This window comes from Psammomys obesus, unplaced genomic scaffold, assembly GCF_907164565.1.
Source record: "Psammomys obesus unplaced genomic scaffold, mPsaObe1.curated_primary_1811, whole genome shotgun sequence".
In the NCBI taxonomy this organism is placed as follows: domain Eukaryota; kingdom Metazoa; phylum Chordata; class Mammalia; order Rodentia; family Muridae; genus Psammomys; species Psammomys obesus.
In genome coordinates, this window is record NW_026585504.1 from 16742310 (window position 1) to 16765741 (window position 23432).

A 23432-nucleotide genomic window follows, 5' to 3' on the forward strand; every position below is an offset into this window, starting at 1 on the left:
ATCAAATATGGAAGTCTCTAGTCAGTTCTCCAAGGTTATGGTATGATATTCTTTATGAAAATCTAGATTAACTCCCACTCAGGTCACTGACCAGACCAGGACCGGCAACCCAAGAATTTCACAAACCTAGACAGTAGTTGTGGCTACCTCGTTGTTAACCTCAAGCTCCCATTTCATGTCTCTTCTCACTTTCCTGTTTTTCTAGCTTTGCACCCTCATTAGCCTTAGTAAATACTCGTGCTGCAAGGCGTAATTAACCAGAACCCCTGAAACAAGAATGGTGAGCCCATTCATATTTATATGCCAAAACCCAAACCAACTTCCCCAAACAAAACCCTCAAAATGACAGGACGCACAGGAATTGATTCTTTTCTAAATCAATACAATTTCTCAAATTTATTTATTTTTCTTAAAGAAGTACTTCTAATCTCTGTCAAAAGGGAGGTCAGGAAAGTACCCCCTCCCTTGTAAACACTGAAATACAGATCTGGGAAACCAGGATCGACACACACAAAAAGTGCATTTTACAAAATATCAACTAAAATATATTTTACATGGATTATACTTCCATTGAAATTCTACCAGCTGCATTTTCATGTTCGAAAAAATATTTCCACATCTAAAGAGATTCCAAAAGCATTTAACATCTGGGCAGTAGCCCCACCTGCTAGGAGGGCTTTATCTCCTCTCCCGTGGGTGAGGCTGGGCTCCTTGGCAGCACCCTAGAGTGAGCAGGCTCCAAAGGGGTCTACCACAGCTCTGACAACTTACTTATGCCTTGCTCTCTCAGACTGATGCCTTCCTCCAAAGAGCTTGTTCAATACAAGGTCTTTCCTTTGGGTACGGGACAGGGCTTCCAAGACAAAGATTAACCTCTGAAGCCTTCAAGCCTCACCCAGTCCAATTACCCAAAGGAGTAATTTATCTTCTAAGGACCAGGACCTGGACCTGGGGTTGCCAAGTCTTTGCCTTCAGGGCTCACTACTACCTCCCGCCGAGGCCTGTGCCTGGCTGTCCTCGCCCCGGTGCCATATCCTCGAGCTGCAGGACCGGTGTCTCTCCTCTCTAGGAGGGCCCAGTGCCACCTTGCACAGCATATGCCCCTGAAGCATGCTCTTGTACAAGTGCCTGGGCGGCAGGGTCCCAGCACTGGGCCCCAGCACTGGGCCCAAACCACACCGCACCACGCTGCACCCTCCCAGACCCCATGCTCCTCTTTGGTACAAACAAGGTACAGATAGATAACCAGGCTTTCAGCCCCTCGGAAAGCCCGGGGCCAGGCCAACAGGGGACTGAGCCTCCTGATCAATCCCTGGCAGGGAGCACGAGGCCAGAACGATCTCTGGGCAACAGGAACAAACTGAAAATGCAGGTCCTAGCTCCTAGAGGAAGTGGCTGCAGCTCGGGTCTGTGGACTGATACAGTGTTGATTCTCACTGGGATGTAAATTAGTGCAATCTACAAAAGACTGGGGTAAGGGGTGGCAGGGCAGGGGGAGCCACAGCACTCCTTTGGTTTGATTTCAGGTGGGTGTGGCTTGAAGAGTCATGTGTGAAGTTCTGCAAGAGGTTTCCCAGAACCTCCAAGTATAAGGCAAGAGGAAAAATCTTCAACAAATCAGGTAGCAATTTCCCTTGTCCCCTGCCCCCCACCCTCTCCCCAGCACTCATCTGCTCTTCCAGACTTGACAAACTTCATATTGACCAGTATTCTGGGAAGCCAGACCTGCTGGGTGGCCCTTAATGGAAAGCTGACAGGAGGCTGACACCCATGGGTGGGCAGGGTCAACTTGTGCCAGCACCAGTGGCTACTGCAAGGGTAAAGGAAGAAAGCCAGGGAAAAGCCTCGAGTCCAGGAGGAGGAAGTCAAAGCTCAGCTCCCTTGACTCAACTGGAACAAGCCAGCGCTGTGCTAGAATCTGCAGAGCCAGGCCCCAGGCTGACAGGGAAGCAGTGGGTCACAGTGGGTGAGGTAAAGCTGGCTCCTGCTCCCCTTGGAAGGCCTGAGGAGGCTAGAAAAGGGCCTGGTGGGCCTGGTTCTGGAAGGACCTTACCCCTTCTACATGCCCCCACCCTTCCTTGGCCCATGTCTCTCAGGCTTGGCCCAACCTCAGGGAAGACTGAATCTTCGGGAATCTCCACCCTGGGGTACTCAGATGGGGACCCCAGGCCAAGCTAAGGACTTAGATGCCTTTCTCCCATAGGACCCAGAATCCATAGGGCCCCTGCCCTCCCTCCCCCCCAAGAGAACCATAGGCCAGCAACCCATGGCCCCTTAACCAAGTGCTGTGCTTCAAGCAGTGGCCCCTGCCCCAGGCCCCACTCTCCCGAAGGCAGCCCCCAGTGTGAGTATGAAGCGGCTACTGGGGGTTCTTGAGGATGCGGCCATGGCGGAAGTCATAGACATGACGGCAAAGGAACACCAGCTCGGGGTCCGTGTCTTCCGGCACTGTGCGGTGGGGCGGGGTGGAATAGTCTGCAGACGGGGGCACCAGTGCTGTCTTTCGGCTGGGAAGGCCCTCGCCCCGGCGCTTGGCCATGGCACAAAATCTGCATGACAAATCATTACTGTCTTGAGCACAGTCACTTTTTCAGGAAAACCAATTCCTTTTTCGCCCTACCACAGAGCTGGAGCTGAGAGGGGACATGCCTCTACTCCTATCCCCAAGGCTGTGTGCACTCCGCCAACTTCCAGTTGACCTCAGCCCCTGGACACAAGGCCCAACCTCAGGGAAGACTGAATCTTCGGGAATCTCCACCCCGGGGTGCTCAGATGGGCACCCCAGGCCAAGCTAAGGACTTAGATGCCTTTCTCCCATAGGACCCAGAATCCATAGGGCCCCTGCCCTCCCTCCCCCCCAAGAGAACCATAGGCCAGCAACCCATGGCCCCTTAACCAAGTGCTGTGCTTCCAAGGCCTCCTCCCCAGATAGCTATCTCCTTACATTTCTCTCAGAACAGCAGTGGGCCACAACATGATCAGGAGGGTTGGGTTAACTTGTGATTTCTAATAGGGGACAGTTCTATTTGTTAATTAAAAAAATAAAACCCCAGCCAGGTGTGGTGGTGTACACCTTTAATCCTAGTGCTTGGGAGGCAGAGGCAGGTGGAGCTCAGTGTTCTGAGTTTGAGGCCAGCCTGCCCACAAAGTGAGTTCCAGGACAGCGAGGACTATCTTGCCTCAACCAAACCAACCAACCAACCAACCAACCAACCAACCAACCAACCAACCAACCAACCAAAAAAAGGTCTACTTAAGAGAAAGGTTTTAGGGAAGAACATTCGGAATCGGTAAGACTGGGCCAGGGCATAAGGTGACTAGAGCTCCATGAAGTCGCCCTGTATCACCCCGGTTGAGTCCGAGGGAGAGGTCAGACGCTGGTGGCCGAGGCACCTACCTGCAGTACTCGGCAAAGGTTAGCACATAGCACTTCTCTTCAATGCAGGCCACACTGTTCTGGTCCTGATGTCTCGATGCGAAAACTTCATTCTGCAAAGGCTCAAGGGGGGGACAGGAGCAGGTTGGTTATGGGAGCTATAAAGAGGCACCTAGCTCCAGGGACAGGGCAGGCGCGAGTCCTCCGCAGGGAATACTGATCAGAGCCAACTCCAGCTAGCAACGGAGTTTAATCTAACTGCCCACACCAGCCCTAAGAGGAAAGGAAACTGGTCCCTATCCCCCCATGAAATGAAAAGTCCCAGAAAGGGGCAGTGCGTGGTGCAAGCCTTTCGTTCTAGCAGATGAATCTCTGAGTCCAGGGCCAGTGTGGTCTACCCATAGCAAGTTCCAGGCTAGCCAGAGCTGTACGGTGAGCCTTTGTCTCAAAGAGAAAAAAAAAAAAAAAAAAAAAAAAAGAAATAAAGGGGTGGGGGGGGGGAAGAAAAAAGAAAAGTCCTTGCAACGAGGAAGGAAATCAAAGGTGAGCTTGGACTGCCCTCAGCCACGGGAACTGAGCTCAGAGGGGCTAGGCGCTAAGAGCCGCCACGTCTGCAGTGCTACCCACCACCTCACCAGCTTGTTGTTAGACCCTAACTACTCACTCCCATTTTCAAAGCCCCTGGCCCTCAAGGGCCATTACTCCTATTTGGAAAGTAAGTTGGGACAGTGTTTGGGGACTTGGGGAAAGGACTTGGCTGCTTCCTAGCTGCCCTTTCCCTATGCTGTGTCTTAATGCCACAATCTCCTGTTATGCCCCTGTTAAACATCCCCACCCCCCACCAGGCAGCTCACCTCATGCATGCTGGGGCTGCGGCCTCCCTGTAAGTGCTCAGGCCTGTAATACCACAGGAGGCTCATCATCAGTTCTCCTAGGGGGACAACAGAAGAGGTCATGGCTGGAGCTGACAAGCCTGCTGAGTTAGGACAGTGGCCACCTGCCCTAGGGGTTTGTCCAACCCGAGCTCTCGGCCCTATCCTGCAGGCTCTGGCCACCTGTGTCCCCCGACCAAGGCCAGGCATTCGGCAACCTGGAATGCTGTCAGACGTGGAGAGATGGGCAAGAAGGCACTGATGGGTAATGTATGGGACAAGCGCTCAGGCTCTGGGGGCTAACATGAGTGCATAGCAACTCAAGCCACAAGGTTGCCACAGCCTCTGCAGGAGACAGACCCAAATGAAGGGTAGGCAGAAAGAACAGTGGCCTTCTGCCAGGCCAAACTCTAGGCAGGGGCCAACTGAAGGTAGTTGTTCCTCTGCTTCCCAGTCTGAGGGAAAGGTACCTGATTCAGGGTTCTCCCAGAGGGCAGAGATCTTGGCCACATAAGGTGTAGACGTCTTTCTTGGGCCTGACTTGAGGAGGACAGTGTCACGGACTCGGATTGTCTCTCCATGTCGCTCAACTGCCTGGTAACTCTTTCGGATGGCGGGTTCCGGCTCATCCTGGGCAATGAACCAGTGACACAAGTAAGTTTTCAGGGCCCCTCTCGAGTGAGGACGGAGGGACACAGACTAATATCCACTCTACTTCCTCAATGCAGTCAACCCACTAAGCATGGCTGCAGGCTGGGTCCTCCTGTCCAAGCCTGGCTTTAGGAGACAGGATTGGGGGGTGGGGAACGCCTATGCTTGGAAAAGAGTAATGTGAAAGAGTGGGAATGTGGCTGGCTCGCTAAGCATCTGAGTAATGGGACAATTTGGATTTAAACCCTTAAATAACCGTTTTAATTGGCAAAGCCTTGGGCAGGTTGGCTTAGCCTCAGTTTCCTTATCTGTAAAAGAGACCGTGGGGGTACATAAGGAGCGGCAGTGGTGAGGACTGAAGAGGACAAAGCAGGTGACGGACACGCTTGGCTTGCTCAGCACTTCAGGTGACACTGCTGTCACCTCCTACCGTTGCTCTCTGAAAGGATGGAAGGTGGACTGAGCAGGGATGGGAAGCGGAAGCTCAGGTCACTGAGAAGCACGTGACAGTAAGACACCACCAGGACATGTGGTACAGAACTGGGGGAGAGGGCTAGAAGCCTCATGACCGGTTCCTGAACAGGCATGTCCCGTGTCCCACTGGGACACACATTCCCATCAGCTAAGCGCTAACACTCACCAGGACATACACTGCCTTCTCGCAGGCGGCACCTACAGGCACCCAGCCGTTAGTGCGGCGGCGGCGGCGGCGGCGAGGCCGTGGGCGCTGGGCACGAGGCTGCTTGGGGTGGCTGGGCCTGCGGGCGGTCTTGCTCCTCGCAGTGTGCCTACAGCTGGAGCCTGTGCGTAGACCTGACTTGGAACCACTCGGAGGCTTGGCACTCTGAGGGCATGCCCGGGCTACCGTCTGGGGCTCTGAGGTGGGCGTTTGAAGATGGGGAATGGGCTCTGCTGCAGGTGGCACACTGGGCACAGGACATCCCAGGAGGGGGTGAGCAGGTGAGGCTGGGTGGCCAGCTTCTGGGAGAGGAAATTCCAACTGACCGAGGGACCTGCAGCCTTCTGGAAAAAGGAGAGTGGGTCAAGGCAAGTAGGACAAGCCCCTGTCCAGTGACCTGCTTTCAGGTCTCAAGCCCAACTGCGTTCCAAGGTGCAACTCAAAGGCTAGTGAGGTGGCAGGTGGGACAGGGGCCTTTCTTCACCTTGGAAACCAAGCTGCAGACATTTGGGTGTCCCTTTCTAACTAGAAAGAGTAACAGCAAAACATCCTCATTAGCTGTGACTTAAGTTTCTCTAGGGTTTGCACGGTACTGAGGAGTAGGGAGGGGTTCTGGAGTCAACCAGACTGCGATTGAGTCCCACACCTACCACTTACCAGCCACGTGACCTCAGGCAAGTCGCTCTGGCCCCTCTGAGCAATGTTAAGTAGTGCTCAGAGTATGACACAGAATTTCCTGACTGTTTTTGTTATTTATATATTAACTCATTTCACCCTTACAACATCCCTGAGGTAGGTACCAATACTGCCGCTCGTAAATGGAGGAAACAGGCTCCTGGCTTAGCCAATGGTCGTGAGGAAAGACAGCAGGGGAGAACATTCCAATGAAGGCACTCTGGAGGAGTCTGCCTAATTACACACCTTGTGACCTGTGTGTCAGGCACTGAGAATGGTGCTTGACACACAGTGCTCACTGGTGGTCTTGCTTCTCAGGGTGAAGGGTGAGGATCTAGGAAAAAGAGCCAAGCAGCAGCCTGCTCGTTTCTTAGGACTCCAATTCATGCTAGAACCTGATATAACCAGTCTGGCCAGAGCCAAGTGGGCTATAAAGTTGTTTTATAGACCCCAACATGAAGGGACGTGGGGGGAAGAGGGAAGAACATAGGGAGGGTCCAGCCCTCCTCTCTTGCGCAGGGCAGACCTGCTGGTCAGGATGGCTTTAGTCACCTCATTTCTAGCCAGAAGTTGGCGAAAGCAGCCTGGAGAGGCAGGTGTTGACAACCTACAGTCTGATGCTGTTTTACCAGCTGAGCCAGAAACATGCAGGTGTCTGGGGCTTGAAGACAACATGGCTGTGGGGCTGCTCCCACTGCAAGCACACCAGATAGCACTGCTGTCTCTTCCTGAGTAGGCCCACTCACCCTGACCACACTCAGCCCTTCACAAAGCCGTGCCCTTGTACCTTGTCTTTTTCAAAGCCTGTACAGCCAGGACAAAACTATCCCACCACAGCTGGCACTACTTCCTGAGACCATAACCACCAACCTTCCCTGTGCATGCTGAACTCAGCCAGCACAGAGATGGTCCGGACTTCTGGAACATGAAGAACATTAGCTTTCCAAGGGAGAGCCCAGGACAGAGGAGACGTGGGAATAAGTTGGCAAAGATAGTAGCCTTGTTTTCTCCCCCAGGATCGGGGATTGAACCTAGGGCCTCAAGCACACTAAGTGAGCATTCCTATCACCACTGAGCCCAGCCCTTTTTCTCCTTTTGTTTGAGACAGGTCTCCTTCTGTGACCCTGCCTGGCCCTGAACCCTGACTCAGCCTTCCATGTAGCTGAGCTTATAGGCTTGTACCACAGCGCCTACAGAAGCCCAAGAAGGAGAATATCCCCGTGTGGGAGGAGAAACCTTGTCCCAGTTCTATGGCAATGTTAACTAACTTCCAAGCCAAATCTCCCTGACAGTCTGTGCAAAGAGGCTGTTAAGAGCCGACCAAGGGCACTGGGATTGTTCCTAGGTCTAGAACACTGCCTACGTGAGTAGATACTCCCCCTTCTCAAAGCTCCTGCCTCCCAGGTAGTAGCTAGACCCAACAGAGCCCCGGCCAGAGCTACACCCCAGCCTCCTGGGATGCCGCATCTTAAACAACTCCGTAGTGCACCGTGTACGGCTTACCTGCAGTAAAAGGCATCTTGTAGGGGCAGCTGCCACAGGTAGTGCCAATTCGGGTGAGAGACAGGGGCAACACCCCACAGATGCTGTAGCCATTCACTCCAGTGTCCTCACCAGAACAGTAGCGAGATGAGCTCCAGGGAGGGGGCTGGAAAGGGATGCCAGAGGGCACTGAGCTCGGGGCCATGAGCAGCCCCTCATTGGGGGCTGCCACCGGAGACAACTTGCCTTCCGGGAGCATGGGGCAGGAGGAGTAGCCCCCACACTGCAGCCCGTCTTGGCCACAGTACAGGTAGAAGCTGCCAAGCGCAGTGAGCTCAGGCCCTCCACACAGACCACTGTAGTCGGCTGGGTTGCCAGGCATCGCTAGCGGAGACAGCTGAGGTGCAGGGAAAGAGGGCTGATGCAGTTCCTGCTTGGGGGCAGGTGACTCCTCGCCTGGACGCCCAGGCTCTGGCTTCAGGGCTGCCTGCCCACCCATCAGCAGAGGCAGGTTGGGGCGCAAGGGGTTCTCCAGAGCCTTGCCTGGGGCCTGGGGAGATGGCTGGACGGGTGACCCACGAGGAGTAGCAGATGGCCAAGGCTCATCAGGCTGCTCTTGCCAGCTGGGTGGCCCTGTAGCTTCCCCAGAGCCAGGCCCCTGCCGAGCCTTGGGACAGTTCTTGCCATTGACCTTGGCCCACTTTGGTCGCAGGATCTTGGGTGCCAGGGGCTCAGTGGAGCGCCCATCTGCTTCTGCCTGGGCTCGAGAAGGTCGAAGAGGTAGCTCCCGCTCCTGGCTGAGCTTCAAGAAGGCAGCTGCGTTTAGGCTGGCCAGTCTCTTGGGAGCTGGGTCTCCATCTCGACGGGCACCTTCATCTGGGGCTGGCTCTGGGGACAGGTCTCGACTTCCTTCTCCAAGCTCTTCCAACCGAGGTCGCTTCTTAGAGAAAGACCAGGCCCCTGTGGCCCGGTCCCGGCTCCGGCGCGCACCTGCCAGGCTGCTGGTGTCCTCCCGCTCCAGCAACAGGTTATTGAGGGCCTCTGCATTAAGGGAGGCGAGGCGCCGCTTGCGGGGCTGAACTAGGCCGGCATCTTCACCGGAGGGGGTCGGACTTGGGGGCTTGGGCAGGTCGGGGGGCAGCTCGTCAGCCTCATCTGCACTCCGTGGGCCAGCCACACTTTCCAAGCGAGTCAGCAGCACTTTGCAGGCTTTGGGCTTCTCTGGAACCAGTGAACGCTTACGCAACGGGTAGTTCTTGCGGCGCCCTGTGAGATGTCCAGGGCTCTCAGGCATGCCGGGCTCCACATCTTCAGCCCCCTGCTCCATGTTGCTGTCTTCCATCTGCAGGGGCTCCCCTCGGCCAGTGGGGCCGGAACTCAGCATAGGAAGGGACTTCCTCCGAGTGTGTGTCATGGAATCCCTCCAACCTGTAGGGCAAAAGGCAATGAATAAGAAAACCCAGAAATGTGCCCTTTCTCCCCTGCTGCACCCCATCTACTTGCACCTGAATGACTCTGGCTCACTCCTGCTCTTGTCCTGCAGCTTGGAATTTCCTCGGACATGCCTTCCACAGCAGCTGTGCAAGGACTGGCTCCCCCTATCTTCCTGGAAAGCCCAAGGAGTGCCACAAATACCAATGCCAACGCACAGAAGGAGCTAAGAGCAACCTGCAGACCTCTTCTTTTCCTCCCACTAGACACTTAAGAGAATGCTCTGAAGACACAGCCACAAGTGGGCTGAGGTGATAGGGGCCTTTCAGAAACATGACCAAAATATTACCAACTCCTACTTCAGCCCTGGGCTTCCGAGACTGGCCACAGGAGGATGAAGAGATGGGTAGAGAGGTCTTGAGCCAAAGAACCTGTCTACTGGGCACGGGATAAGGGCAAGTCCATCCTGGTTATAATACTCTACAAAACTTTTGATTAGATACATACATCAAAAGAGCCATAACTGAATCTTTCTGGAAAAACCCTACGAAAGGTTAAGGCCTGAGTGTGCCCATAATTTGATTCAGATTCTAGAGAAAGGAAGCTCGGAGACCAGTGTCGGTGAAGGACATTAGGCTAGGATCAACCCTGTCCCTCAGTTCTCCCTGATAGGCAAGGTATGAGGGAGTGGACAAGGAGGGACAGAGGTTGTCTCGGGGAGCCTGAGGAGGCCTACGACCAGGCACGATCCCCTAACTTTGGCTTCGAAGACCTTACTTACTATACAGACTCAGGGGCAGCCTGATCCCAAGTTCTAAGTAACAAAGGCCAGACAGAGCTAGCTGAGCTGGGCACCGCACACTTGTGTACCATGAAGACAATGCGAAGCTGCAGGGGTGAGGGAGGTGGCCAGGCTGCAGAGCTGTTCGCTTCCTATCTATTCTCCGAAGCACAGGGGCTGGAAGCACAGGGGCTGCCAAGCGAGGCGCCAGACCCGGCACCCTGGGACCCCTCCCCACCCTGCAGGCTGGGCTTTTCAGCTTAGTCTCCCCACTGTTGTTATTCATTCTGGGAGAAGTCCCTGACGGGCAGGGACTTAACCCCGAAAGCCCCAAGCCTGAGCATTTCCAGGCTTTGCCAAGTTCTTCCCAGTTAGTTTTGTAGTCTTGGGCCAGTGGAAGGGGTCACCGGGAGGCCCCTCTCCACAGACACACTGTACTAGCATTGAAAGGGTGCTGAGAAAACTCAGCTGATGGGACAGTGTAGACAACCCTCATGGAGAAAGAACTGAGAAAATTGCAAAAGGGAAGAAGCAATTGGGCCACTTGGGGCGGGGGGTGGGGCGGATTGCCACTGTCCAGAAATCAGGCCCCAGGCAAGACAGTTACAGGAGGTGAAGCCATTCATTCCAAAATGGCGGAGCTCCTAACACTCCCAGATCTGAAGTCTCTTCTGCTTTGACTCAGTGACCACTGTCCTGGCTGCTCAGCACACTGGCCAGCATGGCCCTTTCACTCTCAAAAGTATCCCAAGCGCAGACAACCCACAGGCCCTTTTCTCGAACCAGGGCACCCCGAGCCAGTGGTGGAGCAGCCAAGAGCAAACAGCACCACGCCCCAACCATATCTGCATTTCTAGGCAAAGCCAAGTCCTGCTTCCCCATCCCCGAGGAGCTTGGAGATGAAGGATGAGGGAATAGACAATGCAGCTAAACATGGGCTGAAGCCCCTCAGCAGGCCCCAAGTCGCCAGAGCAGCTGGGCCTGGGAATGGCTTGGGGCCAAGGGTGAGGTCACCTGGTCCTGTGGCCTTTGAGGACATGGACACCAAGTACAGAGCAAAGGGGGGGGTGGGGGTGGGGGTGGGGGAGGGAAAAGGCACAAGCTTGAGAACAGCATGGCTAGTTGGAAGGGCTTTGAGCAGGAAGGAGAATGGCTGCCTGCTGGAAGCTGGTTACATGGGTGGGTAGAATGTCCTGGGATATCTCTCTGTACTCAGCCTTTCCTTCTTAGCACCCTAAAGAACCCAAGCAGAGGGCGAGAGAGAACAGTGGCCACTGCTCTCTTTCAGGAGCCTGTCCCTACAGCGTGTAACGATGGTTTCACTTTCCTCCCATTCAGTACTGTGGGAGCCACTGCTCCCCCCTCCCCACCAGGGCTGGACATCCGGTAAACCTCTACAACACAGGGTGTAAGCCCTGTTTCCAAGCCAAGCACAGGAGCCTCCTGCTAGCCTTCACTGCATCTGCCAAACCTCCTGTCACTGGCTAGAGACTGCCAGGGCCATCAAAGCACCCTGCAAATGAACCTCCAGCTTTCATGTGGTGGCGCAGAAGCTGTGTTGAGGAGAGGCTGGGGTCTCTGCTGCCAGCTTCTGCTGTACTTGCATAGAGGAGAGCTGGTGTGAGTCATGCTTTGAAGCACCTGTGAGAACCTCAGCAGCAGCTTTTCCCTGGGGTGGGGCCGGGTGGAGGGGCTCAAAGCCTGCCAGGGGCCTTCCGACCTGCAAGAGGTGGGCCCTGGCTGGGGAAAGGGAATCCCAGACACCTGGCCCCCATTCCAGGAGGACAGCAGTTCCTGCCAGCTCTCCCATTTACACTAGTTTAACTAGGACCTTTCTACTGCTGTCAAGTGGTGGGGCTGCTCTTTGGCTCTCTAGGACGCCCTGTCCCTGCACAAACAGGGCTGGCCCCCTGAGAGAAGGTTCCTGGGACGGACACCCCAGGGCAATTACCTTTTACCTAGCTGGTATCAAGCAAGCTCTTGCTGGGGAAAACCAGTCCGACAGTCATCAGTGCTGAGCAGCTGCCCTGAAGGACAGTGGCTGGCCAGATCTTCTAGGCCAAAGACCCCACAAGTCGAATCCAAAATCCCCAAGAGTATGCCAAAGTTGGCAAGCCAGCAATCTCCACTCCAGGTACATCAAAGGCTCAGCACTGAGGGGGATCTGAAGTGTCAGGCTGAGTGAGGCTAGGCTTCAGTGTGACTCAGCTCCGCCCGGGGCTGGCTGAAGCCATCCCCCAGAAGTAGAAACGGCAAGATGTTCTGTCTCGTGTGCACAGATCACCACGTATCATAATGATCAATAGAGGCAGTATACACGCAAGGTGCTACGTGTCCAACTGAAGGCCCCAGCAAAGGAGGTCAGGGGCCCGGGCTCCAGGTCAGAGTATGAACCACTCCCATAAACTAAATCTGCCCCTGGGTAGGAAAGTAGAACTGACTCCTGCTCCCCTGACTACACTGTGCCCCAGGCCTCAATCTTAGTGCCGGAGCTGCTCTACCTCTTAAAGAAGAAACCTTTGCCAGAAACACTGGCTTTCTTGAATCTTCTTACTGAAGAAGAAAAGCAACAAGTGTACAAAGGCACTGTTTCCTTTTCATGGACACGAGTGATGGCCTGGGAAAACAGCCGCTTCTGCTGGACTGTTTATGGTAAAGCCAGGCAAGGGTACCACACTGCTTGAATCTCTTTGTGAAAAGCAGATAGAACTGAGCGCCTATCAGGCGAGGAAGACCTGGCTTAGGCTGGGCTGCAGCTCCACGGTAAAAGGCATGTCTACCAAGCATGAGGTTCCAGGTTCTAGTTTCAGCTTTAGCAAAATGTGGAAAAAAAAAAAAAAAAAAAAACCTAGCCCTGCCTCAAATGAACAGGTTACTTCAAACATCTCTGAAGTTGAGGTTTCTTGTCTGAAATGGACACAGCAAAATAAACCTTACTTCCCAGCCTTGACAAGGATGGCAAGACACCCTGAGGAAGCCTAGCAGGAGAGCAGAAGCCTTTCTCTGCCAAGGAAGAAGTACCAACCATTAGTTCTCTACGGGAGCAGAGAGCAGCCTAGGCGAGCACGCAAACATCAGCCTGCCCTTGAACTCTGCTGTTACTATTCCGCCCCCAAATGCACCATCCTAAAGAAAGATGGCAACACTGTCCCTTTTCCCTTGTGGAGCCACTACAGGTCAATGGGGTGGGATGGGGGAAGCACAGGGCCACATTCGAGATGGGGTCAGGGTGGCAGGTGTATCTTGAGAATCCACTGAAGGCATCCACAAAACCCTGGGCACCACCTGCTAGGAGAACAGTGGCTCTGGCCGCCAGCCCTGCCAATTTGGCCTCACTTTGTTGCAGGTACTCAAGTCACCTTGCAACTGAGCTTAACTGTAGAAACCCAGGGCCAGGAAAGACGCACAGAGCACACCCAAAGGGAACAGGCCCCACCCATGTGGCCATGGCTTGTCTCTGACTGTCCTTAGGCCTGGCATGTATCTGAGGAGTCACACTTGCCATCCAGAGGCACCAATACTGTCTAGGGCCTATAAGACTACACCTGCTCCTCCCTGGTCACACTGAGGCCTTTGGGACCCCTGAGAGACAGAGTGAGAGCTGTGCAGGGAAGATTCATGCCCACCCCGTGCAGGCAGAATCTGGTTCTGTCAGGTTGGCTGAGCCTGACAGCCAGGTCTGACTTTTATCAATTCTGACAACCCAGCACGAGAGTTTAAATGGCCAAAGCTTCAGACCTTGGCTTACTTCTAGCCCCAGAGAGAAGGTGGCCATCCCATTCCCAGTAACTGTAAAATCACACACATCCCCTGGGGGTGTGGGGTGGGGGTTAACTCAGGCTACAGACTCTCATGTCTCGCGGTCAAGGTTTAGGGTAGTAACAGCAGACAGAAACGGTAAGCTTTTGATGGCCAGAAACTGCCTCAGAGCACTGAGACACAGCCCTTCCTACAGGTAGGGGCTGAGGATAAGGAGTAAAGACATCTCCTCTCCCAGCTACAGATTCCCAAACAAGGACAGTGGGCAGAGAGCACAGTTTGTCTGTGCTGTTCCACGACACAGTCTTTAGGGGCTTTCTCTGAACATTTTTTGGTATGTGTGCATAGGTGTGTGAGTGCATGCACCAGTGTTACATGTGGTGGTCGGAGGACAACTTGTGGGAGGAGTTGGTTTGCTCCTTCTACTGTGAGGGCTCTGAAGGCTGAACAAGACTGTCAGGCTTGGCAGCAGATGCCTTCACCCACTGAGCCACGTTGTTGGCCCTAGGGGATTTGTTTAAAGGCCCGAGCCTCTCTCTCTCTACCTTAGCCAGCTGACCCTCCCCTAGCTCTTCCTGGTGCACCCTGGGAGAACCCAGAGCACCCACTGCTCATACCCAGGCACCTCTTTTGACCTTTGCCCCTGCCGCCAGCCATTCCCACAGCAGAGCTGAGCCCCGATAGGGACTGGAAAAGAGCCTGAACTCCTTGCTAGGTTTACTTTTCAAGGCAAGCCTCTTTGTTTTAAAGATTAAGTAAGGACAGGTATAAAGTGCCTAGTAAATACCAGGTGCTTAATACAAGCCCATTTCTTTTTTCTTTTTTTCCTTATTTCTAAAAATCACCATTTGCGTACAAATGTTTTTGACTGCATGTATGTACACCAGCTGAGTGTCCGATACCCACTAAGGTCAAAACGGGGCATCAGATCCTTTGAGACTGGAGTTACAAACATCTGTGAGTCACCATGTGGGTGCTGGGAATCAAGCCTGAGTCCTCTGCAAGAGCAATGACTGCTCTTTATTTTTCATCTTATTTTATTTGCATTGGTGTTCTGCCTCCATGTATATCTGTGTGAGCATGTCAGAAGTCCGGGAACTGGAATTACAGACAGTTGTGAAATGCCAGGTGAGTGCTGGGATTTGAACCTGTGTCCTTTGGAAGAGTAGCCAGTGTTTTCAACCACCGAGCCATCTCTCCAGCCTATTCTTCCCCTCCTTACCCTACAAGTCCCAGGCTAGGGGATAAAAAGAAAAGTACAAAAGACAGAACCTGGAGTGTGGGCTAGTGGAATGGGGGACTGGGGACAGGTGGACACTGCATGAGAAGGCTGTGACGGCGAGCCTGGAGCCTGGCGGAGAGGTTTGCAGAGGGCGCTTCTGATTCATCAACAGAGGGCCTGCATCATGAGAACAAAAGCCCCGGCAGGGAAGGCCGGGTTAGCAATCCCTGAGTAATCCCGAAGGGTGCAGGAAGGCCAACGGAGGAAATCTGCCCTAGATTCAGCCTGGTGGGTTCCAACAAGGGTTACTCCAGGGTGGAGGGGACACAGGATCTCCAGGTCAGGCTCCCTCGGACCCCACCACCTGGGCTGGGTTGCCAGAAGCAAATTTATGTTTGGGGCATGACCCATTTGCTCCGGCAGCTGTTTAGAGACAGGGAAAGGGACAGGGCTTCCCATATCCCAACAATGGGCTTTTACCACCAAGGAAAAAACCTTGTACTATGGCTGCACCGTTCTTCACAAAGAGTCCACAGCTCACCAACCTGCTCTGTGAGCCTGCCCGGGAGTAGCAAAGAATGTGTGTTCATCCACCAGGAGAGACTTCTGGATGGAGCTCAGAGGAAAAGCACTTTCTTGCTTAACATTTGCAAATCCCCATCAACATCAGTTAAAAAAAAAGGGGGGGGCAGGGGGAGAAGGGATTTTAAGCCAAGCTCAGCAACCTAGGAGTTTCAGGTCAGCCTGAGTAAGACAGGAGACCCCAGTGGCTTGCCAGCTACCTCAACAGAAGTCACCCACCAGGTCAGGTGGGTGAGTTCCGCCCTAGACCTTCCCAACAAAGAACCTCCTGAGTGAGGCAGCCATGAAAAACAAGTCCCAGGGCCAAGCCTTCCAAACATTCCACTAAGGGAAAGAGACACAAGGCAGGCTCGAATGCTACCTCAACAGGTTGCAAGCCTCGGGGAGGGAGGGTCAGGTAGGCTCTGCCTTCCCCGCTACTAAACTCCATCCACAAGGTTTACCTAGCTGCTGGCTTGCAAGCCTGACTCACAAGGGTTGAAAAACCCTTTATTCAAAATTCTTGGATCTGTAAGAATTTTAGAATTCTGGGTTTGTTTGTTTGTTACCAGTTCATTGTGGAAAATGTACACATACTTTACCAGCTGCACACCTGAAATCCAAAAATCCAAAAACAGAATACGCTCCCAAACAAACAGCTTTTGAAGCAACCTAAGGACTTCAAATATCTGGATTAGGGAGCCCTCTGACCTTCAACTTCCCCTCATTCCCCGGAGTCCATTGTGCCTCCTGAGATTAATCCACATTCATAGATTAATTTGTATTTACTCAACTCTTTCATGACCCCTTTTCTCTCGCAGTCTGCCCTATCCACCTCAAGGGAAGACACTACTTGTCACCCCCGCCCCCGCCCATTAATGAGTAAGTGTACACACATTTATGACAAAGAATGGTAGTGACAGTCTGGAATGAAGGGCAGTGCTTGCCCAATGCAGGCAGCAATGGGTTTGATCCCCAGCACTTCGGGGTGACTGATGGACAGCTGTAACGCCAGCATGCTAGAGGTGGAGGCATGAGGATCAGAAGTTCAAGGTCATCCTTGGCTACACAGTTAATTTGAGGCTTGCCTGGGTAAGACAGGATTCTGTCTCAGAACAAAATAAGCAATAAATCCAGAAAAGATAACAGGAAGGTGGACTCAGCAGCAAAGACCAATCCCCCAAATCTCTGACTGGGCAGGGAACTTGATTCACCAGGGGCTCTTCTTGCATCAGGAATGTTCCTTTGCATGTTTGGTACCCAGCACCACTTAGCACACGACACCCACTGCACCTATCCTAATGGTCCTGGGAAAAAGCTGTTGCCACCACATCTTCAGCAGACTGAAACAGATACAAAGAGCTCATTAAGAGGGGGCAGGGGGCTAGGGGGTGGGAATACTCTGCAGGTAAAGGCACATACTGTCAAGCTTGATGAGCTGAGTCCACGTGTACATGTCACACCTCCTCCACCCCACCTCCTAGAACTGTTACAAGCAAGAGCCAAGGCTGGACATCCAGGTGTGTCGCAGAGCCCATTCTTTTTCTACACTGTTATCGTTCTGCCACTTTTTAGGGCCTTACAGGATATGGCTGCTGGGTCAGAGCCCAGTGGAAAAGTAGCTTTTCTTGAATCCTCAGCTTTAAGAACTGTTCACACAGACAGATGTGTTCAAACATCTGTAATCCTAGCACTCCAGGTAAAGCAGAAGGGATGGAGAGTTCCAGGCAGATTTGGCTATAAAGGATCCTGACTCCAAATAAGGAAAACAAACACACAAACAAACAAACCCTATAAAAAGTTGGCTCAAAGTTCCGAATAAACTCTTATAAGCATTTCTGAAACAAACCCATTTTTATTACATAGAAAGTAGTGAGTGCTCCAGAGATTGTATTTTACAGTAAAGGCAGAAAAAGAGCTTTTCCCAAGCACCTACGAAAGTCTACAGGCTTGAGGGAGTTCCCTCTCCCCTGGCTTCTACAGCAAATGGCCAGTCAGTGTAGATAGCCACCTTAGCTTACAGACAGTAACTGCTCCTGGCTTCCCTTCCTCAGAGCAGATAATCTCTAGTACTTTCGACTTCCTCTAAAGTATTTCCTCTCCATAGAATTCTTTTTCACACTCAGAAGAAACTGTGTGAATTCCTATAAGTGCAAAGCAAGGGACCCCCAACTCGGGGCTGGAAGCAGCCAGCGACCTCCATGGCAGTACTACTATGGTTTCATGCTTTCGGCAAACCTGTCAGGATCTCCCAGCATCAACTGGTACCCCGATAATAACTATCCTAAGAACACACTTCTAAACCACCTTGCCACACAAAAACCCGACAAGTGTCTACATTTGAAGAAGGGCCCATTCCTCTCTTCGGCGGCAGGAAACTGAAAAAGTTTTATTGGTGGAAGCAGACACTAGACACATCCCTTTACTCCAGGCCAGCGAATCAACACATCTGTTCTTCCCAAATCCCACAGAGGCAAGAGGAAATAATTAGTCCCAAGTAAGTCCTTAGCTAGTACTGGTATCATTAACTGTGAAAAGCCACCTGTCTTTTCATTCAAGTAACTTGGTTATGGTACCTTGGAAGTTACCAATTCATAAAGCCAGACTGAGAGACAAATCCTCATTCCTCCCTGGCAGATCAAGCCTGTACAGAAGCTCACGGAGTCTACCATATCAAGTCAGATAACCATCCTGGCATGTATCACCCACATGCAAAGAGAAATGTAACGACCACTTCTCCAGCATAGTGACTGCACCCTGGGTCCTGTTCTCCAAACCCAGAGACCTCTGATCCCCAGCTTTCTAACCTAGATGCCTGGGATGGACACCCATACCCTTGCTGGGACCCCAGGACCTGGCAGCCCTGAGCAGGACGTTTGGAGCTCACTGTTTCCTCCACCTTTTTAGCCATCTTACAGCTCATTAGTGGCGAAACCAGGAGATGGGCTGGAGAAACATTATGGAGTTGAAATTCAAACCAGTCCTTTTTAGTCCAGCTAGGTGCCTCCCATAAAACTAGGCAGGATCTCATCGTCCAAGACCTCCCGGGACTGACCTCCAAAGATCTACGTAGCTTGAGGGGTCAGGGGCTACAGAACCTCAGATCACCTGGTGTCAGGAGCCTTTGGCTGCCAATTTTCATGAGCTCTGGACCACACATGGTATTTTTCCATCTTTTTAGGGCTAAAAGACACTGTGTTGGCTCATAAGACAAGGCCAAACACATAAAGCCAGAGTGTCCAGGGTGCCCTCAGAACCAAAGCGGACTCTGCTTACACTCCCCCTGTCTCTCCAAAGTTGAAGGCACAAAGGAAACAAGCCCTGCCAGACTGTGCTAGCAAGTTCCCATAAATGCTTGGGCAGGGGTAGTGCTGCTTATGTGAAATGCTTCCCCATTGAGAGATGCTTTATTTACATTCTTCACAACCCATTCATAAAAAGGAGGTCCTTTAATGTCGGGACTGTTCATATAATGCTCCATAAACTCGGCAGCTTTTGCTGGCAGCTCTAGTTCAACACAGGCTACTTTTCAGCTCTGGGGATTTTTTCCCCCTTAAGATTTTTTTCCTTCTCCTTAATGACTCACCTTGCGACAGGGCACAGAGGCCAGATGTTGCCTGAGCAAGGCCAAGAGGAACAAGAGTAGATAAAATGAAAACATTCTAAGCCCTTTTAGATGCTATGATGGAGAAGTGGGAAGAAATGAAAATAATTAGCCAATTTTCATTGAACTACAATTTCAAGTAGATATGATAGGCTGAATTTCTTTCAGGTCTGCTAAAATTTCCTTCTCTAGTGTCAGATGCCACCCAATTCAAGCCTCTAAACACCGGAGAGCATACGGAGGACACTTCCTCTATCCCTACAGAAGAGAGAAGTGCTCTTTCTGGGTTGTAATTTGCATCATGAATGAATAGATTAAAAGGTTGTTTCCTCTCCTGACTGTTCTAGAGCTGCTGGCTCCAGGAGGGGCAGAATCTGATCAATATGAAGAAACTCAGGCAATGCCCGTGAAGCGGGAAAGGACTGTATCCCAGGATGCACACTGCAAGCGAGGAGAACACCCGGGAAAGGTGTTCTGAGGTGGCTTTTCTGTTACAGTAAAAGGAGAAGTAGTACGATTTTTTTTTTTCCCTTCTTAATTGATGGGGGAGAGGTCTGCATTGCCATAGCAACTGTGAGGGGTAGTCTTCCCGACTGGAAGGGAAACGCTGGTCCATTAATCATCAAACTGGGGCACTAAAGAGAGGTTTGGGGAAAGAGAATGGATGCAGGAGACGTTTCTTCACCACTTAGCTTCAAACCAGTCACCAGCCTTCTCCCGAGTCCCCAGCGCCTGGGCTTGATCATCAATACAAACCAACTTCTAAGATACCTGGAAGGATAGTATTCCTACCCCAAAGATCCAACTTGGGGCAGACATAGTCCCAAAGTCAGTAAAAACACTTCCTACAGAAAGGAACACTACAAATCCCATCCATGGGACTGATCCAGGTTTATTTTTCGTCTCTGTTCTCCAAATAGTGTTTTCTCCCTCATTTACACCCAGATGTGAAGAGGTAAGACATATGGATTCATTTAGCATGGACAACAAGTAGATTGCAAAGGAACAGCAAAGCTGGGTACAGAGAGAGAACGGTTTAGTGGGGACAGGAGGAAAACAAGATTCGGCCCCTTTCCAATTCACATCTGTGTGGTGTCATGTGAACAATCTACAGGACTGATTTCACCAGCGGATGGATCAGAAAGAGCAGTTCAAGTGCCCATGCCAGGGCTTCACAAACATGCCCTATTTATATACCTTTCACAGAAAAGGTCAGAGACCTCCAAGGACTGAATCCATATGAGCATTTCTAACAAAGCCAAAGGTTCCCCTGCACCCCCACAGAATTCCACAGCCAACTACATTTATTCATTCAACAACAATGCACACAAAACTGGGAGGAAGATTAGAGACACACAGACACGCCTGTGCACTCATGTTTAGCTCATTCCTCCTATCCTTAAGAAAGTTCCAACCTACAAAACACTCTAGAAAATACCATGTAAGAAAATCCATTTTCAAAGCTCACTGGCCTGAGCAACAAACACGAGGACAATAGACAAGTGGGAGAGAAGGGAAGGGTAGGAGCCAGGAGCAAAGGGCAGGGGACAGACAAATGTGCAAGGCATGACTAACAAATAGCCTTAGGGACGCTGACTAGGGTCAGACTGCAGGAAAAAGAGAGCAACCACAATTTAGTAAGAAACTGACTTGTGGAAGGGAGAAAGAGCTAGTAGCTGTGTGCAGACTGAATCAGAGGAGCCAGAGGAAGGAGGAGGAAAATGACATGGGAACATGGCAACAGAGAGGGAGCGAGAAAGGTAACAAAAAGAACAAACTAAAACCAGCAGGGTAGTGCACACAAGGTAAGGCCAGCTCTCAGGAGGCAATCAGGGAGGAACGCTCCAAGTTCCAGGCCAGCCTTGGTTATAGAGTGATAGAGTGATGGGAGAAGGAAGGGAGGAAAGACAGACAGAAAGAAACAGAGTGAAAACACATCTCATGAACAGCTCAACTCCCCAGAGCCAGCTCTCCTAAACACAGGCATGTGTCTGCTGCCAGGTAAAAACCCTGTCACAGAGGAAAATGCTATTTTGGCAACTCCCACCTTTCAGCAGCCAAACCAGGTCACCCTTCTAACTGCCACTAGAAGTTACATATAGTGCAACCTGGCAATAGCACAGACTCTCCAGCCTTCTCTGGATTTTAGACATACAATTAAATGCTCTCAAGCAAACTTCAGTCTCTTGTGTGAAGTAAGAAATACCCCCCTTTCCTCACAAGCCTCAACCCCACCCAAGCTGGGGTCCAGACTCTCCTGGGGAGAGAGACGGGGTGCTTCGAATGAACTCCACACCCTGCTGCCCCTTTGGCAGACAGGCAGCTTTCTCAAGGTGGGCTTACAGCCAACGACAGCCTGGTGAGCTCCTGACCAGTCCCACTGGTGTGCCATTCCAGACCAGATTTTTCTCAGCAAAAGGCTATGTTCTCAGCTGTTATCAGCCGAGTCTCCTCTCTTCCTGTTCCCAACAAGATCACGGGGGAGGGGGCGGGGGGGGGGGACTGGAACCGAGTGGATTTTCACAAGTGGGTAAAACGCATACAGCCTAGGGCTGGTCGCCGCTGGGGTTAGCGATGCGCACAGCTGAAGCCAGGGCTTCTAAAGTGTCCTAAGACAGTGGTGTCCCCGAGAAATGTGGCCCCTCTGAAGACTGGAAGGTGTGTCAGGTGGTACAAAAGACGAGAACTGGAAGCCTTATTTTATCTCATCATCAAATTTCTGCCTGGATTCATAGATCTAGCTCATCGTGTCCCCATGTGGGTACCTTCTTGCCTAAGGAAAACTGCTACAGCAGTAGTGAGGGCACAATGTGTGTGTGGGGTCCCTTAGTCCCAAGCCAAGTAGTCTTCTGTGCTCTTCAGACTGCCGACAATGGGCCACTAGGAGACATCCCAGGTGGAGTTAAAGCTCTCCCGGTAGACAGACTCGCTGAAAGCCTTTCACTGCTGGCAGGCAGCGCTGACCTCCACGAGTCCAGCAACCCGTTCGCCACCGGCCAGGGCACTCGGTGCGCACACCCCCCACCCCTGCCCCTCCGCCTTGGCTAAGTCGACCCCACTCTTCCCGGAGCCGCGAGGCGATCTGCGGCCAAAGCCCAGAGCCAGTGCCGCAGCTCCTCCCGGTGGACGCCCCGGCCCCCGCAGTCCCCAGGGCAGAGTCCGGCCCCGTCGCCCGCCCCTTGGGGTGGGTGCCCCGGACTCGCTCCCCTCCCCGATACCTCTACCTGTGCCCACTCGGGCGCCGCCTTTGTCCGGCTCTTCGCCGCCGAGCGGGCCCCTCGGGCCCGACCTGACCCGGCCCCCGGCCCCGGAGGACAGGCGGCGGGGCTGGCAGGACACAACCAGGCCGGGCCTGGAGCACCGGGTCCCGCTGTCACTTGGAGGCGGTCTGACAACTTCGATTCCCCCCGCCCCACCTCGGACTCGGCCGCCGCCCCGCACGGTCCCCACAGGGCCTCCCGCGGCCCACACTCGCTGTTCGAACCGGTCCCCTTCCGTCTTCGGCGCCTCCCTTCCTCCAGCCCGACCCGATCGCGATCGGGTCCGCGCTCCCCCTCGCCCGGGCGCGGCCCCCATCCCCACCCCCCTCCGGTAATAGCCGGTCGGCTCCCAACCCGGGAGGGCGACCCCCCCACCCCCGAGAGGGCGATCCCGCGGCGACGCCCCCCCCCCGGCCGCGGCCCCTCGCCTCGGGGACCACGATGGGGGAGGGGGCGCGGCGGGGGCCTCGCCGCCCGCGCACTCGGAGGCCAGCGGGCTCCGCCGCGGCGAGGAAGCGCCCCGCGTCCTCCCGCCCTCCGTAGCCCGGGACGCCCGCGCCGCCGCCGCCCGGCCAAGCTGCCACCCTGCGGCCGCCACCCACCCCGCCCCCGGCCTGCGAGGCAGGCGCCCCCCGGGGGCTGTCACCTCGAGGCGCGCTGCGCTCCCCGATGGCGGGACCGCGGCGCCGGACCCGGGGGAGGGAGGCGGCGCGCGCGGGCGGGCGGGCGGCCGCACCTGCTTCTCGTCGTCCGTCCGTCCCTTCCCGGGGCTGGCGGGGGCGGCGGCGCGGCGCGCTCGGCGGGGCGCGCTGACGGGCGGCCGGTCCTCTCTCCCTTTTGCTAGTCCGCCTACCTAGCTCGCTCGCTCGCTCGCTCTCCCTCGCCCGCCCGCCCGCCCCTTCCCCCTCCTGGATCCCGGCCCCTAGCTCACCGGGACGAGCAGCGCGGACGGCGCGGCTTTGGGCGCCCGCAGGCCCCGGCCGGGCTGGAATCCGGCGGCTGGAACCCCCCGGGGGCGCTCAATTCCCGGGCTCCACGCTGCTGCGTCAGCGCCTCCTCCTGGGGGCCGGGGCCGGGCG

At 53.6% G+C, this 23432-nt stretch overlaps 1 protein-coding gene across 2 annotated transcripts; it reads right to left on the reverse strand.

The window, feature by feature from the left end:
- Window positions 1-361: 361 nt before the first annotated feature.
- Window positions 362-23432, reverse strand: Bahd1 (bromo adjacent homology domain containing 1). 2 transcript variants are annotated; one of them, XM_055597221.1, is made up of 7 exons: window positions 23285-23432; window positions 7757-9163; window positions 5540-5922; window positions 4719-4878; window positions 4231-4307; window positions 3398-3489; window positions 362-2549 (listed from the first exon to the last, which is right to left on the reverse strand). In XM_055597221.1, exons 2-7 carry the CDS (start codon window positions 9147-9149, stop codon window positions 2360-2362), a joined length of 2295 nt encoding a protein of 764 aa, XP_055453196.1. In that variant the 5' UTR covers window positions 9150-9163; window positions 23285-23432; the 3' UTR covers window positions 362-2359. The 2 variants fall into 2 exon arrangements, with proteins under 2 accessions (XP_055453196.1, XP_055453119.1); XM_055597144.1 differs by having other exon boundaries at window positions 3398-3498.

Bases quoted from the DNA above. Each gene is read 5' to 3' on its own strand.
- Bahd1 (XM_055597144.1), bottom strand. From the start codon at position 9,149: ATGACACACACTCGGAGGAAGTCCCTTCCTATGCTGAGTTCCGGCCCC. The intron at 3,499-4,230 runs GTGAGCTGCCTG...CCCCCCCTTGAG, and splicing joins GCAGCCCCAGCATGCATGAG to CCTTTGCAGAATGAAGTTTT. The intron at 2,550-3,397 runs GTAGGTGCCTCG...TTTGTCATGCAG, and splicing joins ACCTTTGCCGAGTACTGCAG to ATTTTGTGCCATGGCCAAGC.